This window comes from Carcharhinus amblyrhynchos, chromosome 4 (genome assembly GCF_965287045.1).
Source record: "Carcharhinus amblyrhynchos chromosome 4, sCarAmb.v2.hapA, whole genome shotgun sequence".
Taxonomy (NCBI): domain Eukaryota; kingdom Metazoa; phylum Chordata; class Chondrichthyes; order Carcharhiniformes; family Carcharhinidae; genus Carcharhinus; species Carcharhinus amblyrhynchos.
This window is the reverse complement of record NC_137327.1, coordinates 24,832,982-24,851,159: the sequence shown is the minus strand read 5'-3', so window position 1 is coordinate 24,851,159 and position 18,178 is coordinate 24,832,982. Positions and strand designations below refer to the sequence as shown.

Here is an 18,178-nt window from a genome sequence, read left to right as displayed (position 1 = left end):
GGCTTGTACTCGTTAGAGTTTAGAAGAATGAGGGGAGATCTCATTGTGACGTATAAGATGATGAATGGGATGGATAGGAAAGAGGTGGAGAGACTCTTCCCGCTCAGAAAGGATAGTAGGACTAGGGGGCACAGCCTCAAGATAAAGGGGGGGCGGTTTAGAACGGAGTTGAGGAAGAATTTCTTCACTCAAAGGGTGGTGAATCTCTGGAATTCTCTGCCCGTTGAAGTGGTGGAGGCTACCTCGCTAAATATTTTTAAGACGCGGGTTGATGGGTTTTTGATAAGAGAGGGGATTAAGGGTTATGGGGAGAGGGCGGGAATGTGGAACTGAGCCACGACAAATCAGCCATGATCTTATTGAATGGTGGGGCAGGCTCGAAGGGCTAGATGGCCTACTCCTGCTCCTATTTCTTATGTTCTTATGTAATTCTAAATTCAAACATGAGAAACACAATAAAGCTGCTTTCAAATGCATTTAAATAAGGAAGAATATTTTCAATGGCAATGTGTATATCTAGCAACATATTTTGTGGTTTAGAACATAAAAGAACATAAGAACATAAGAAATAGGAGCAGGAGTAGGCCATCCAGCCCTTCGAGCCTGCCCCGCCATTCAATAAGATCATGGCTGATCTGTCGCTGCTCAGTTCCACTTTCCCACCCTCTCCCCATAACCCTTAATCCCCTCTCCTATCAAAAACCCATCAACCCGCGTCTTAAAAATATTTAGCGAGGCAGCCTCCACCACTTCAACAGGCAGAGAATTCCAGAGATTCACCACCCTTTGAGTGAAGAAGTTCCTCCTCAACTCCGTTCTAAACCGCCCCCCTTTTATCTTGAGGCTGTGCCCCCTAGTCCTACTGTCTTTTTTGAGCGGGAAGAGTCTTTCCACCTCTATCCTATCCATCCCATTCATCATCTTATACGTCTCAATGAGATCTCCCCTCATTCTTCTAAACTCTAACGAGTACAAGCCTAGTTTATTCAGCCTCTCCTCATAGCTCAACCCCCTCAACTCCGGTATCAGCCTAGTAAACCTCCTCTGCACTCCCTCCAAGGCCAAAATATCTTTGCGCAGGTGCGGCGCCCAAAACTGCACACAGTACTCCAGCTGCGGCCTCACCAATGCCCTATACAGCTGCAGCAAGACCTCCCTACTTTTATATTCAATCCCCCTCGCTATGAAGGCCAGCATCCCATTCGCCTTCCTGACCACCTGCTGCACCTGCAAGCTGGGTTTTTGCGACTCATGCACAAGGACCCCGAGGTCCCTCTGCACCGTCGCCTGTTGCAGTTTTTCGCCCCGTAAGTAATAGTCCTTCCTACCATTCTTCCTACCAAAGTGGACCACCTCACACTTGCCCTAACATTTACAGCCCTAACATTCCACTAAATCAAATAAAACAGCAGCTTTATTACACACAGTGCAATGCTGAAACTGCAAATTCCCAATGTACGCGTCTCATACAGTTAGCAACAATCCAAGAGCAAACTCACTGGCCTCTCAACAAGACAAGTTAATATTGTTTAAAACTCAACTCTTATTAGTGGCCAACAGTAAAAAATGTGCCATATCATTCCTGCGCTATCCCATGGCTATATGGAGCCTGCATGTTGGAAACCAGCAGCTACAGCGGCCTATTAAATTCAATATGAAAGTAGTCCAAGTAATTTTGGCAGGGCAGCAACTTAAATATACAAACTTAAAAAGATATTTTGAATATTGACAATCTTCAGCAAACATTTATTGCAACTGTTCTCTTTTTGAGAAAGCGAAGCATCTTACCGGTCTACCAAATACTACAGCTCCTGGGTGAAGGTAAATTTCTACGACATCACTCTCTGGTACAACCTGCACTCTAGCCACTTCTCCCTTTGCCAACATCTCTTGAACAAAATCGTTCCACGAGATATTTCCTCCACTGCTGTTAATGGAATTCAACAAGCTCATAATAACAGCTATTATAAATAGCGTTCGCAGCCGTTCTCTGTACATTTGATCTTCCCGCTCCCGCCGCCTTTTCTCTTCTGTTTGGAAACGAGAAACAAAATAATCATGCTGTGGAAGACATGTTTCCCATGCTTCAAGTTCATGATCAACAATTTCTGTACAGTAAAATAACTAGCAAAATATTGATACATTACTGGCATCATAGCAAAAGTAGAAGAAATTAAAATAGTGTCATTTCACACAAAGGATACAGAGGGTAAAGCTATTGGAAAGGAAGGTAAATATATGATGAACTAAAAAAACAAATGAAGTACAATTCAAAAATAAAACAAAATGGTTGCTTCTTGATGCAATAAATGTGAAGATATTAAAATTGACTAAGTACTGGACTATATTGAGCTAATTCCATAAATTAAAACAAACATTTTATCTTGTATGAAGCACCTATAATAGCAAAAGTAAACTTATGCACCTAGTTTCAATGAGGAATCAGAGGATAGCAGTAAGAGTGGTTCTAGGTCTCAAAAGTCTGCAGAACAGAATCAGATTAATAATAATGAAATGGTGTATTAGCCAAGAGGAGTTGAGGACAGTTCTGAAAGAATGCAAATACAGAAAAAATTAGGCAGCACAAACCAAATGTTCAAAATCCTGAAAACATGGATAAAGTAGCTTAAATAGGGTATTTATCGATCTGTAGAACATGATTAAAATAGTGAGAAGATTAGAAGGGTTTCATCTTTTCCTTTTCACATAAAGAACAAATGTGCGGGTCAGAAAGCCTTAAAAAGCATTTAATGCAATTGATTGTTCAAGAAGAGTTGGATAGGTAACTTGTTCCATTCTTAACTCGATAAAATGTAAACGATCTGATTCTTTCAGTACAATGACTGAACATGCAGCATCCAGCCGATCAAAATTATTATAGTAGACTGTAAAACCTTAGAAATTTGGTCTAAATTTCATTATTTGGGGAACGGGTAGGAAAAAAGAGCATGAAAGGGAATATATCAGTTTCATTTCTGGGTAGTTTATTTGTAGCTATTCACTTCCCTTGGGTAATCAAATGAGTTAAATGATATTCATGTCAGCATAAATTATACACATCCTTTCACATAAGCAAGTTTAATAAGCCCTGCTCTTATTTAAATTCTGCGCTTAATTTTGAAATAATGCAGAAGGAAATTAAATTAGAAAATAGTCATTTATGTTGTAACCTGTCTTCATTTGCTTTTGTGCTGTTTAAGCTCTTACTTTAGGAATTTTTTTTGTAAGTTATGGGTACAAAATAATCTGTTGAATTCATTCCTGTGAATGCATTACTCCAGACCATAAACAAATTGGGAATTTTAACCAATCATTTTTACATCTGCAAATTATTATTAATATGCACACATGTAAGCAATAGGTTCAAAAAAAAACAAATTAGAAAGGAAACTCTACCCATCATTAACAACATATCATTTGCCTTTTTGATATTCATTATCCCACAACTGTAACACATCTATCCTTGTTGACCTACTTTGACTCTGAACCTACCAATGCATTACACTGAAAATACTGGTTTTGACTTTTACCTTTCCCCACAGCCTTACACATTCCAGCTCTGCTATCTTCTCTAGCTCTATATTCACCCTCCCACCTCAATTCCTATATCTCCCAAACCATAGTGTCTGATTCTGGCCTTCCTCTTCATCCCATTGACTTCAGCTGCCCAGCTCTACTACCCTGGAATTCTATGCTCTATAATCCAACATTAAAACAGTTTCTACGTCAAAAGTATTTCATTGGCTATGAAGTGTTTTGGGACGTCCTGAAGTCATGAAAGGCGCTATGTGAAAGCAAGACTTCTTTCCCCCTCCTTTAAAATTATTTTCAAAGCCAATTTTGCTCATCACCCTCTCCAACACCTCTAACATGGGAACAATTTTGCTTCCACATTTCAATTAAGCAAGCAAGGAATTTCTTTTACACTGCTGTTGCCATCAACCCAGACTTCCTTGTGATATAATTAAACTGAAGATTCACCTACCTTCATCTTCCTCAGGACTTTTCCCTTTGGATCCCTCATTCTGTTTTTTATGTTGATCTTTATGTGATTTTGACGTGCTGAAATGGTATATGCCAGCTGTAAGGGGAGAAATCCTAATAGGTTAGTAAAGATTTTTAAACCATTTGACATTAAGGCACTGACAGAACGAACAGCATTGAGTTAAATGACTTTAAAACAGAATTATAAGCTAACAAGAAAGCAGTTTACAAAAGTGAAATGTGAAAGACAGTATTAAAACCTTAGGAATATGTAAGGTTTCTAATGGTTAGAACATTTAAAACACTTGTTCAGACGTCATGAATAGGGTTTATTCCCTGTCCAGATAAAATGGATACATACCCAGACGTGGAGTCATGTGTTAATCTTGTTTGGCAGTGCCCTTGGGAGAACTTATGGAAACGTTCATTTTGAACTTTGGGCTACCATCTCTGGTTACTAAGGTATACAGGAAGTGGACTTAGCCAAGACAGGAGCTAGCTTTTGGATTCTACAGATTAATAAAATGCCATTATGCCACAGGGTAAGATGTGATAGTCTAAGGTATATGACAGCTATTCTCATTGATTTATGTATATTGAAGATGATTGTTTTAAAGCTAATGAAAGGTGGGAGCAATTGATAAGAAAATCTATCATTGATCTGTTTTGAACTGTATACATCAGAATTCACTGGAGAGGTCTAGCGGTTCTATCTTGGGAGCTGCCCTTTGATCGTTTCTCCTGGAGGCAACTTGTCAAAATAAAGGTTATGTCTTTAAACTGAGACTCTGACTTTGAGTCTTATATTGTCTGAACTTTCAGCAATACCCAGTCACACTGGAAATCCCACCAACACCACATATGAAACAAAATATTTTAATCTAATAACAACAATTCCCATGCCCAAATTAAGTCTGAAAAGCTTTCACACTCACCTAATAACTGGCAGAACCTGGTTGGATCTCGTTTCAATTGTCTAAAAGAGTGTATCCTATTAAATTCCTGGAACTGATGGCTAAATGGGCGAAATAACAAGCTCTGTGAAAACAAGCAATAAAGTGCAAAATAAGTTAGTTTTCAACTCAAACTCGATGAAAGTACACAATTGCAAGCAGGATTGTGACCTCATCTCATGCTAGAAATACTCTGCCACTCCATGAAAGCTTATCTGAGGTCCAGAGCTGGTCAAAATGACATGAATCTTTAAAACTATATCGCAGCACATTTAGATAAATAGATAGGGAGTAATCTAAAATATTAGCAAATATATTGTAATAGTCATGTGGTAATTATGTTACAGGATTTGCAACCTAGAGGCTTACAGTTCAAAACTGTGCTTTGATAAATTATGAAGCTGAATCAAAGAAATCTGGCAATTTGTGTCACTAGAAAATGACCATAACACCTGCCCGGTTGTACTACAAACTCTTCTGTAATCGGGAACCTGCTTCAACTTTGTTAGCCAGTTTAATGATTCCAAGAAAAAATAAGAGGTCCTTTGCATTTTACTCAGTCATGGGTATCTCAAAAATAATTTCCAAAATGTCTATATTTGCATTTCAGACACAAACATAGCCTGGGTAAACGTTTCATGGTTTTGGCATTCATATTGCAAAGGATAAATTCTACAGGCAAGCCCACGTGACCACATGCAGTAAATAATCTGGGAAGAAGCAAGTCCATGGTAAATAATTGATCTTTACGTCACCCTGAGCACGATACACCTTGCTGCTTCAATAGCTGGATAAATAATATTGACAAACTCTCCCTCTGGCTAAAAATTATGAACCAGGTGCATTAATAAAAAAATCACCAGAAGCAAGAATAAACAGCACATTTTAGAAGATTATGGAACTCTCCCAAATTGATTGAAAGTTATAAGAACACAAAGCCATTAACGTTTCCTATAACAAATTCTCATAGATGTCATACATGAAATCAGATGTCAACTGGTTAACAAAGCAGAAATTCATCAAAATAATTTCATATGAAGCAACAGCGCCACACACGTTGCGCCAAAACGTTATTGAACTAAAAGCGTGTCAAATATATCCTTCACCATTAAATACAGATATCAGCTAAAGCAGGGTTCAAAGACAGAACCAATTCTGACGAAAGGTCATGATCAACCTGAAACATGTGTCTGGAATTTTGTTGGCATGCCCACCCTGTTTCCGGAGGTGGGCAAGGATCAGAGAACAGCATTCTCCGTTGGCCTTGGGCAGGATCATATGAAACTCAGGTGGATATGCCGGTAAAATTCCGCCCACGAGCTCTGTTTCTCTCCAGATTTTGCCCAACTGGAAAGTTTCTAGCGGTTTTTGTTTTTATTTGATTTCCAGTATCTGTAGTATTTTCATTTGAATGCTACAAATAGCTTGGCTCCATTTCTACAGCAGGAATTTGCCACTTTTCTGTATTTCACAAAATTGATTTGAGGGAGGATAAAATCCTTCCTCCTGTCTTGAACACACAAGAAAGCACTTTTCACCTCCTCAGGAGATGCCAACGCACTTCACAGCCAATAAATAACTTCCTAAATATGATTATTTTGGAGGCAAAAACACATTCAACACCCAAATATCCACAGCCCTTTTCGATAGAGAATTCCACAGATTCACTAATGTCTGAACAAATAAATTTCTCCTCATCTCGCTCCCAAGTGGCTGAAATATATCCTGCGAATGAACCCTAATTCCGGGCTCTTCAGCAAGAGGAAAGTCCTCTCTAAATGTTATTGTTTCAATTACAGAATCATAGAATCCTACAGTGCAGAAGGAGGCCATTTGGCCCAACAAATCTGCACTGCCTATAATCCCACCCAGGCCTTATCCCCACAACTCCATGCATTTACCCTACTTAGTCCCCCTGAAACTAAGGGGTAATTTAGCATGGCCAATCCACCTAACATGTGTCTGTTTCCCTGTACCTGTTGATCAACTGTCAGTCAATGACACCAATTTGTATTTGTATAGCACTCTTAACGCAGTAAAACATCCCCAGGCACTTCACAGAAGTGCAATAAAGCACAATTTGACATTCAGATACATATGGAGATATTAGTGCAGACCACCAAAAATACAAATGAACTCATGCATTCAGAGGAAAAGGCCACACAGCCCTTTGAGTCTGCTCTTTCAATCAATAAGATCATAGCTCATCAGACTGTAGCATCAACTCCACATTCCTGCTTACCCTCAGTAGCTTTTCAACGCCTTATCATAGAAGCATAGAATCCCTACAGTGCAGAAGGAGGCCATTTGTCCTACTGAGTCTGAACCAATACAATCCCACCCAGCCGTAGCCACATAACCTCATGCATTTACCCTAGCTAGTTCCCCTGACACTAAAAGGCAATTTAGCATGGCCAATCCACCTAACCCACATATCTTTGTGGGAGGAAACCGAAGCACTCAGAGGAAACCCACGGGAGAACATGCAAACTCCACATAGACAGTGACCCAGGCCAGGAATTAAACTCATGTCTCTGGCGCTGAGGCAACAGTGCTAACCACTGTGCCGCCTTATCTACCTCTGTCTTAAAAATATTCAAAGACTTTGTTTCCACTGCCTTTGAAGGAATAATTCAAAAGATTTGCAACCGTCAGAAAAAAAATGAACCTCATCTGTGACCCACACTTGCAATATTTTATTTTTAAACAAATAAACAAATGGGTTCTCCCAAAAGAGGATCTTGTATGTTTCAATCAAGTCACCCCTTACTCTTCTAAACTCCAGCGGAAGGTTGTAAGCAGGTGAGGCGCAAGTACTGATTCTTGCAGCACGCCACTTTTTTAACTTGACACGCTGAAACTGAATAATGTATCCCCACTGAATCCTAACAGGTAACCAATCTCATTCCAAGCTAATATGTCAACCCCAAGCACAGAAGCTCCAATTATGTGCAACAACGTCGTCTGTAAGCTCTTATCAAATTCCTTCTGAATGTCCAAATGTGCTGCATCCACTTGGTCGCAGATAGCTATCCTACCAGTTGCATCCTCAAGAAACTCAAAATGATTTGTCAAACAGGACTTCCCTTTCTTAAAAAATTGTGCCTAATTATATGACTTGTTATATTGCCACTTTCCTAATAATGTAATGGATTCTAGCATTTTGACATCAATAATTTTGTTTTTATTTCATTCGTGGGATATGGGTGTCATTGGTTTTCCAGTATGCCAATCCCTAACATCCTGGAAAAGGTGGTGGTAAGCCGCCTTTTTGAACTGCTGCAGTCAACTCACAGTGCTATTAGGGAGGGAGTTTCAGGATTTTGATCCAATGGACTCAATACACAAGCTAACTATCCATTGTTCCTTTTTTATGTTCAGTCGTGGAGGGATAAAGAGGTAAGACATGATCTAAAGCTAAAAGAAGTGTGCAAAAACTTGAACCATAGTAGATTTTAGCAGATTTTCATGTGACTGAATAAGCCAATTCGCAACCCACAGATTTCTGAGCACATGGTGCGAGATGGCCCACAAAATAGTGGGATCCAGGGTGCAAGATTTGCTTCCTTCTCTGCTGTCATTGTAGCTCATTAAGACATTGAGACTCAAAAGTGCCACTTTGAATGATCAGAAGCAACATCATTAATGTCCATACTGTCGCACTTCAAGGAGAGCTTCAGAGTGTCTCAGAATCCCTCAGAGTAGAAGGAGGCTATTCAGCCCATCAAGTCTGCACCAACAATAATCCTACCCTCTCCCCATAACCTGACATATTTCACCCTGTTAGCCCCCCTGACACTAAGGCGCAATTTAGCATGGCCAATTAACTTAACGTGTACACCTCTGGAGTGTGGGAGGAAACCAGGGCACTCAGAGGAAACCCACACAGACATAGGGAGAATGTCTGTATGAAGTTTGCACAATCTCCCGAGGCCAGAATTGAATCCGAGTCCCTGGCGCTGTGTGTTTGCAGTGCTAACCGTTGTGCCACTGTCTTTGCAGTGTTTTCTTTTCCCTTCCTTGAAATGCTGGTTGATTGAGGAAATGGGTCCTGGAATGGAAGACACTTTTCAGCTATCCAGGCACAAACAGACAGGCACAGATAGTAAGGGTACTAAAAGGTATCAAAAATAGCAACTTTTTTTTTACAATTTACAATGCTACAATTCAATTTGGAAAAACCCGTGATAGCCAATGAAAATAAGGGAATGGCAGACAATTTTGGTCAGGTTAGTTCAGTTGGCTGAACAGCTGGCTCATGATGCACAGCATTGCCAAGAGCGCAGGTTCAATTCCTGTAGTGGCTGAGGTTATTCATGAAGACCCACCTTCTCAACCTTGCCCTTTGACTGAGGTGTAGTGATCCTCAGCTTAAATCACCACATGTCAGCTCTCTGTTTTCAAAGAGGAAAGCAGTCTAAGGTCACCTGGGTCTATGGTGACTTTACCTTCCCCTTACAGGGATGGCGATACATGTTAAAAGTATCTAGCTTCATAACTACTGCATCTTCAAATCAGACTTTCAGAGAACTGAGGGTATTTATGTATATTGGCAAAAGAAAATGAGCCCAAAATCCCAAAAACACAAACATAAAAGTTAAAAACAAGTTTATTACAAGGTTGCCTTGAGAATAAATTAGTGCATGTATGCTGATAGCTGTGGATGATTAACTGGATAATATTAATTTTACAATTTTGTCCGCTTTAGATTGTAAAAATAATTGTCTCAAACAATAAACTAGGTAAATGCACCCCACAATTTTGTGACTTGAGGCATCAAATAAAACTGAGGTAAGCTTAAACTTCAAATATAAAAGCAATGAAAAATGTGCAGTATAGATACTTACATTACCCATGAGGAAAAGTTACAATTTTGAAGAGTGCCTTGGATATTTTTCACTGGAGATTTGAGGTGTGACCTCAGATCTTCAAGATTATAAAAAGAGTTGTGATAGAATAATAAGTCCCACAGGAAAAGGAGCAATGCAGACCTGTCAAGCATACTCTGCCATTCGGTAAGATCATGGCATATCTTCTATCTTAATTCAACCTTTCTGCATGATTCCTATAGCCCTTGATTTCCATAGTATCAAACAATCAATTGATCTGGGTCTTGAAAATACTCAATCACTAAGCATCCACAGCTCTCTAGAGTAGACAATATCAAAAATTCACACCACTTTCAAGTGAAGAAATTTCTCATCTCAGTCCTTGCTGGTCCCTTATTCCTACATTCCATGTCACCAGCCAAGGGCATCCAGCCAAACAAACCCCCAAAAAACGGTTTATGCTTCAATTAGATTATTTTTCATTGTTCCAAATGCTAGGAAATGTGGGTCTACTCCGCTCAATCCCTCCTCAGAAAACAATCCTCAAATTCCGGGAAGTTTAGTGAACTTTCACTGTACATCCACTAAGGCACATATATCCCTCCTTAGGTAAGAACAAAACTGTTCACAGCATATCGTCGCTAAGTTATGCTTGCTGTGCACCACCTGCATGTTGCACTGCTTATTTCCTTTAAGATTTCCAAGTGTGTGAGCACCTTAAGATCAACAGAATGGTTATAACACTGAAGGAGACCATTTTCATTGTTAAGCCCATGCTGGCTCTCTGGAAAAACATTTCAGCTTTCTCCACTCTCTTGTCTTTTCCTTGAAGCCCTGGAATTTCTTTCATTCAAATAATCCAACTCCCTTCTGAAACCCACAACTGAATCTGTTTCCATCATACCTCCGGGAACTGCAATCAGTTCCTAACAACTCAGAGGGTACAAGAAATATTTCCTTGTGTAGCCTTAGGATTTTTTAGTATTCGCCTTAAATTGGTGACCTCTAGTTCTTGACTCTTCCATTAGCTGGAAAAGTTTTTCCATTTACTCAGTTCATATTTTGAGCACCTCTGTCAAGCCTCCACTCAAAATTCTCTTCTCTAAGGAAATGTGTGCAACATACTTGTTATTTCCACCCACATCCTGATTGCTGCAGTCGTGCACCCGCAAAGCTTAGAGGAAGCTGAACAGTTTTCCATGTTTGATCCCTTTAAAGCCCTGTAGAATTGTACCCAAGTATCACTGTTTCTAATTAAATGTAATTACAGTAAAGACTAACAGACCATTTGCTTGCCAGATTACTTGCTGTACCTGCATTTGAGCCTTCTATGATTCACATACAAAAACTCCAGATCCCTCAGGAGTACCAACATTTTTCAATCTCCCCCCAAATATACTAGATCCACTGGTTCCCCTTAGCCTATCCTGCAAGTTATAACCTCAAAAAACAGTTAACCATAATAGTAAACAATCCATTGGTTAAAAACAAATTTAACATTGTTTTGCAAGAATAAAAAAACAAAGACACCTACAGCACAGGAATAGGTCCTTTGGCCTTCCAAGCCTGCACTGAGTGTGTGCTAAAACCCCCTACTCTTCCAGGGACCATATCCTCTATTCCCATCCCATTCATGTATTTGTCAAGACGCCCCTTAAAAGCCACTGCTGTATCTGCTTCCCCTACTGCCCCTGGCAGCGAGTTCCAGGCACCCAGTACCCTCTGTGTAAAATATCTGCCTCATACATCTCCTTTAAAACCTGCCCCTCACACCTTAAACCTGTGGCCCCTAGTAATTGACTCTTCCACCATGGGAAAAAGCTTTTGACTATCCACTCTGCTCATGCCTCTTATAATCTTGTAGACTTCTATCAGATCGCTCCTCAACCTCTATCATTCCAGTGAGAACAAACCAAGTTTCTCCAACCTCTCCTCATAGCTGATGCTCTCCATACCAGGCAACATCCTGGTAAGTCTTTTCTGCACCTTCTCCAAAGCCTCCAGTGTGGCGATGAGAATTGAACATTATATTTCAAGCGTGGCCTAACTAAGCTTCTATAAAGCTGCAACATGGCTTGCCAATTTTTAAACTCAATGCCCCGATGAAGGCAAGCATGCCATACGCCTTTTTGACTAACCTTCTCCATCTGCATTGCCACTTTCAGTGACCAATATACCTGTACATCCAGATCCCTTTGCTTATCAATACTCTGAAGGGTTCTGCTTTTTACTGTATATTTGCTATCTGTATTCGACCTTCCAAAATGCATTACCTCACATTGGTTCGGATTAAATTCCATCTGCCATCTACTTGTTTTGTTCAAGCTGTGCGATGTCTGATGCTATTCTATAGTTATGTAAGACATGTGGTGCAGTTAGTTGCCCTCAGTTCACCTGTAGATCTCTAGATGAACTTAAATTTTTTGACACACCAGCCACAATATGGCAAGCAACCACACCACATTAGTATAGGTATGGTTTGTAATCGCCAATTGTGGTATTTTCTGTTCTATTACAGTTGCTCATTACCCTGTTCTTGTTGATATATTGGTACCAAGTTTCCCAACTGAAAATATCTGCCTTTAAATTCCACCTTAGCATTTACACCTTTGCAATCACCTACAACTTTATATTCCTTCTGAAACACTCCATTAATTTAAGTTGGGTATTTTTGTGCATTCCAATTCCTTTGCCTCATGATTAGTAGAGTCCAAGACTCCTTAGACAGCACCTTCCAAACTCACAAACAATACCATCTGGAAGAACGAGGGCAGTAGCTATTTGGGAACACTACCCGCAAGTTTCCCTCCATGCCACTCACCATCCTTACTTGGAAATATATCGCTGTTCCTTCACTGTCAGTATGTCAAAATTCTGGAACCCTGCCTAACAGCAATGTGGGAGTACCTTCAGCTCCACAACTATAGTGATTCAAAACCAACTTCTCAAGGACAATGAATGCTGGCCTGGCTAACAAAGTCCACATCCCTTGAATGAATAAGTACACAGCCTTCAGCTATCTTTCCACTGATCTTTTAAACCAAGTTTCCTCTCATCCCTCCTAACAAATCTTTCAGCTCAGCATCCAATTTTTTACACCAGTGTGTGAAACACAATAGCCAATTGCACACAGCAAAGTCTGACAAATAATGTGATAATGATGAGATAATATGGTTTTGTGATAGTGATTAAGGGATAAACATTTGCCTGAGCACCCAAGAACTCCTATGTTCCTTGAAACAGAGTGTGGTATGCCACACAACCACAAGCAAATGGGAGTCTTCATTTAACCTCTTATCTGTAACATATTTCAGAGGAAATTAGGTAGAGGATCAGAATCGTTTGATTTTATTTAATTCTTGAGCATTTACATGTAAGTTCATGAGTATAATATGATAAAACATTGCAAGGAAAGATTATAGTCCAATGTTCTAACTTCCAGAGCTTTGTGTCTAACTGTATTTGAATACTCCTTTTTTTTCCCCTGTAAACTACCTGGACTGTTGGGATTGTTTCCAACATTTAACACTGCATGAAATTCTTCCTAATATCTGTCCATAATGAAGCAAGTTGCAAACAAGGGAGGGTATCAGACTTGGTTGCTCACGTGATGAGCAACATACACATACAGAATCACAGAGGACAAAATTCTTTCATTTTGTCAGCTCTTGCATCACATCCTGTGACCAGAATCCCACACCAGATTATGTGTTTGGATCGTCATTACTAAAATAGAGTGAAGTTAGGACTGTTTTCCTTGGAGAAGCAAAGGCTGAGAAGTGAGCTGATTGAGGGAAATGGACCCACTTTATGAAATGCTGCAGATCTATTGCACAAGGGGAAATTTCAAGTTCCATATAGTTGACCAGAACATAGGGCTTTGGTACAGCATTGTGTGGGGGCTCATTCAACTTGGTCCAAAAGTGCATGATCTACAACTCCAAGCTCAGAGACGTCAGTAGATAGAGACCTCTTCAACTGTGACATCATTGGTCTCTTTGGTATACAACTGGTAGATTGTCAAATGATTTGAGACCATCAATGGCCTGAGTTCTGAGTAGCCATGAAGCAGAAAGTCATTGATGAGCTCCATCAGACGTCAACACTAGGTGTCATAACTCCTACAGATGAGGTCACAAAATGGATTTCAACAATGATAGCTGCAGTAAAACAAAAGATGGCATGGTCAGGATTTGCATTGACCTAGCGCATGTAAACAAAGTGCTGTTCAGACCACATTAACCTACAAAGATAATGGAACAGGTGATTGCAGACATGCCAAACGTGAAGAAGTTTAGCATCCTCAATGCAAAATGCAGGTTATGACAGATCCTGCTAGATGAGGAATCCTTGAAACTAACCATGTTCAGGTGGTAAGGTTGCATTTGGAGCAGTGTGTGCAGTTTTGGTTGCCGCACCACCAGAAGGATGTGGAAGCTTTGGAGAGAGTGCAAAAAAGGTTCACTGGGATGTTGCCTGGTCTCAAGGGCATCAGCTATGGGAAGAGGCTGACTAAACTAGGATTGTTTTCACTGGAAAGACAGAGGCTGAGGACAGACCTGATAGAGATTTACAAGATGATAGGAGGCATAGACAGGGTTAAGAGTCAGAGGTTTTTTTCCCAGGGTGGAAGTGACAATTATAAGGGGGCACAGGTTCAAGGTGAGAGGGGGAAAGCTTTTCACTGTTTAGGTTCTGCTGTAGCCAAAACTTGAAAACATGAATGAGGCCTTTCTGCAGTTCAGACTGAAAAACAAAACACACTATGATCAAGATGTCCATAGACTCGACCCTCTAACACCAGGTCAAATGGTTGACGGTAATAAACAGTAATGCCCTGCAACCAAACAGCCAAGTGGCAGCCTCAAAGGTGCCCACTATATACACATTTGCCATCACCTTCTGCAAGTAGCAGAACCAGCACCATCAAATAACAAACCACTTCATCAGACCTATGACAGCAACCCCTTGCATCAAAAATGCAGTTTCCTCAAGAGACTGATGCAGCCACATCTGCATTTGAGGAACATAATGATGAAACGACCCACATTGCTACCAGGTGAGGATATCGGTTAAAAAAGACCACAACACCACATACTTGTATAATCATGCACTAAGGGCACTTGGGCAGGCCAAACACAAGATTCCATGACTTAATTACCATGTAGCTTTTTCTTTCCAACAGAAAATAGGCTGGAGGAGATACAACGTGCTATGCTAGAATTGCTACAGCCTAATCCATGTCTCTCTCCCTCTGTGCTTTGTCAGTTTGTTTCATTGAATGTCACACAATGGTCTGTACATAGTTTCCTATGGTGTACACTATTATTTCCCATGCCACTGGTTGTTCCAACTAAACATGGAAGGTGTAGACCTCATGGTCACATGAAAATACAACAATGCAGCTACACAAGAGGTCATGTGGCTGAAGCACACGAGTTATCCCCAGGATCTCAGGCAAAGCACAAGTGCTGTAGTTGTTGAGCCTAGCAATAAACCATCGTTATGAGAAGTACTTGATGTCAGAGATTTAAAGTCCTTGATGCCAGTGATTGAAGGAACACACAGCATTCCACATAGGTCATTACTACACATCAGGAAAAGCACAAGTCCTAACACTGATCCCTGAGGAACTTCACTACTAATCTTCGTCCTGGACTGATGGACCAAATTTTATTTTCTGTGTTGCAGGATTCTATTATGAATTTACTTTTCAATAACTGGAGTTTGTCTCTTTGGTCCAATAAGCTAACTTAATTTTCACTAATATTCTGATTTACCCCATTATGTAATGTTATATAATTGGCCTGCAATGAATACTGACTTTGAAAATAGTACGTAGAAAGTACAGAACTTGAGCACTCATTTCACATCTTCATCAAAAAAATCGAAGTTTTTTTTAAGAGTACCAATCTCTTGAACAATAATAGAAACGACACTCACTCACATTTAATATAGGGTCCCTGTCTTGCTGACAGCAAGATCGACTGAAACCCAAACGTATTCTTTTCAAGTCACAGCTTCGACAGGTAAAAGCTGGACCCGGAGCCTCTTGCTGGAAAACGGCGTTCAAACCGAAGGGCCGAACCGGCACAGGCTTTCTGCTGCAAGCGGACAATACCGATGGCAGATTTCTCGCCCAGCTCCTGTGCTGCTGCTGTTGCTGCTGCAGCTTCCAGACCAGCCAGGCGGCCATCTTGCAGCAGCTTCTCCTGACAACCAGCCCGCCCCGTCAGAAACACCTCCGCGCAGGCGCACTGCTGCCCAGCGCAGGCAACTGTTGAATCATTTCCATTTGTTGGCCTGGTTGACAGAATATCTCTGCTGGGCAGCACAGCAATCCCCTCTGCAAAAAAAAACACTTCCCTGTTCCCTTTTACACTGTCCTCAACCACCAGACCTATACAAGAGTCCACCCTTGGCGCTTTAGCACATACACCACATCCATGGCGGTCACCGTTTTGAGCTTCGCGTGCTCAGTATAGGTCACCGAGTTCCATTCTCCAAAAACACCTTCAATACCCCATGGACCTCCTTGTAGATCAAGCCAGAGATACGCTTGACACCTTCGCAGCGAGCCAGATGCCTGATAGCAGGCTTGGTAATGCCTTGAATATTGTCACGGAGCACTTTGCGGTGCCACTTGGCTCCGCCTTTACCAAAGCCTTTACTACCTTTCCCCCTACCTGATATGATCAATACCAAAAGATCAACAAATGCCTTTATTGGGTGATTTGAAATAGAGGAATATTTTGCAGTTTCATAAATGAATATGCCATGGGTGGCAATGGTGGCACAGTGGTTAGCACTGCTGCCTCACAGCGCCAGGGACCCAGGTTCAATTCCCAACTTGGGTCACTGTCTGTGTGGAGTTTGCACGTTCTGCTTGGGTTTCCTCTGGGTGCTCTGGTTCCTTTCCACAGTCCAAAGATGAACGGGTTAGGTTGATTGGTAATGCAAATTGCCTCTCCGTGTCAGGGAAACTAGCAAGGGAAAATGCATGGGATTATGGGGATAAGACCTGGGTGGGATTGTGGTCGGTGTAGCCTCGATGGGCCGAATAGCCTCCTTCTGTACTGTAGGATTCTATTCTATTTACATGCAATCTTAATTCAGGCAAATGGATTTTCATTATGACTTCATTGCAGTGTTAATGTAAGCCTACTTCTGACACATAATAAATAAATATTCAATCACGATTACTTGTGCTGTATTAAAATAGTTCAAAAAGCAATGCAGATTTCAGAATCAAAGAATGATTACAGCACAGAAAACAGCCATTTGGCCAATCATCATAGAAACCCTACATGCAGAAGGAGGTCATTAGTCTTATTGAACCTGCACCAACAACAGTTACTATCCCCGAAACCCCACACATCCCAGGCTCCAAGGGACAATTTAATGTGGCACATCTTTGGACTGTGGGTGGAAACCAGAGCACCCAGAGGAAACACACGCAGACCTGGGAAGAATGTATAAACTCCACACAGACAACGACCCAAGCTGGGAATTGAACCCAGGATCCTGGAGCAGTGAGGCAGCAGTGCTAACCCTGTGCCACCATGCCACCCTATCATATACATGCCAGCTCCCTGCAAGAGAAACTCAACTAGTTCCACTTGCCTGCCTTTCCTCATTGAAATTTCCATGAAGTGAGCCTTGTAGATTCTTTCTCTCTGGGTAATTATCCAATATCTTTTTCTTTAATCTCTTCCACCACATTCACTGGCTGAGTCTGAAACATGTGCTGGTTAGATGCATTGACCATTGTAAATTCTCTCTCAGTGTACCAAAACAGGTGCCAGAGTGTGGCGACTAGAGGATTTTCACAGTAACTTCATTACAGTGTTAATGTAAGCCTGCTTGTGACACTAATAAATAAACATAAAACTTGAATATTTCACATCCTAACCACCAGCAATGTATGTTTCCAGCCCTATGGCCACCCAGTTTTTACCATTAAGCTAGTCCCAATTGCTCTCATTTGGTCCATATCCCTCTATACCAATCTTACCCATCTAACTGTCTAAATGCTTTTTAAAAGACAAATTTGTAGCCACCTCTGCTACTACCTCTAAAATCACCCTAAGCCTCCTATGCTCCAGGAAAAAAAGTCCCAATCTATCTGGCCTCTCCTAATAACTCAAACCATCAAGTCCCAGTCGTATCCTAATGAACCTTATCTGCACTCTTTCTATTTTAATCTGGAACAAAAACAAAAAATATTGGAAAGTCTCAACAGGTCTGGCAGCATCTTGGAGAGAGAATAGAGCCAACATTTTGAGTCATTATTATTGTTTGCAAATAATTATTAATCAGTGGCCTCTGGTTCTCAAACCTACCACTGTTTTTAGAGTGGTAGATCTCTCACGCTTTTGAAAATCATGATCTGATCTCCTCTCAACCTTCTCT

At 40.8% G+C, this 18,178-nt stretch overlaps 1 protein-coding gene across 1 annotated transcript in view; it reads right to left on the bottom strand.

Annotated features, from left to right (window-relative positions):
* The window catches only part of spg7 (SPG7 matrix AAA peptidase subunit, paraplegin), a 53,130-nt gene extending 37,140 nt beyond the window's left edge, over positions 1-15,990 (bottom strand). The window contains exons 1-4 of the mRNA XM_080186861.1: positions 15,714-15,990; positions 4,920-5,022; positions 3,986-4,081; positions 1,789-2,030 (exon numbers count right to left, since the gene is read on the bottom strand). Of these exons, the coding sequence (XP_080042987.1) occupies positions 1,789-2,030; positions 3,986-4,081; positions 4,920-5,022; positions 15,714-15,962 (690 nt within the window). The 5' untranslated portion in view covers positions 15,963-15,990. The remainder of the gene's footprint in view (positions 1-1,788; positions 2,031-3,985; positions 4,082-4,919; positions 5,023-15,713) is intronic.
* Between the last annotated feature and the right edge of the window lie 2,188 nt (positions 15,991-18,178).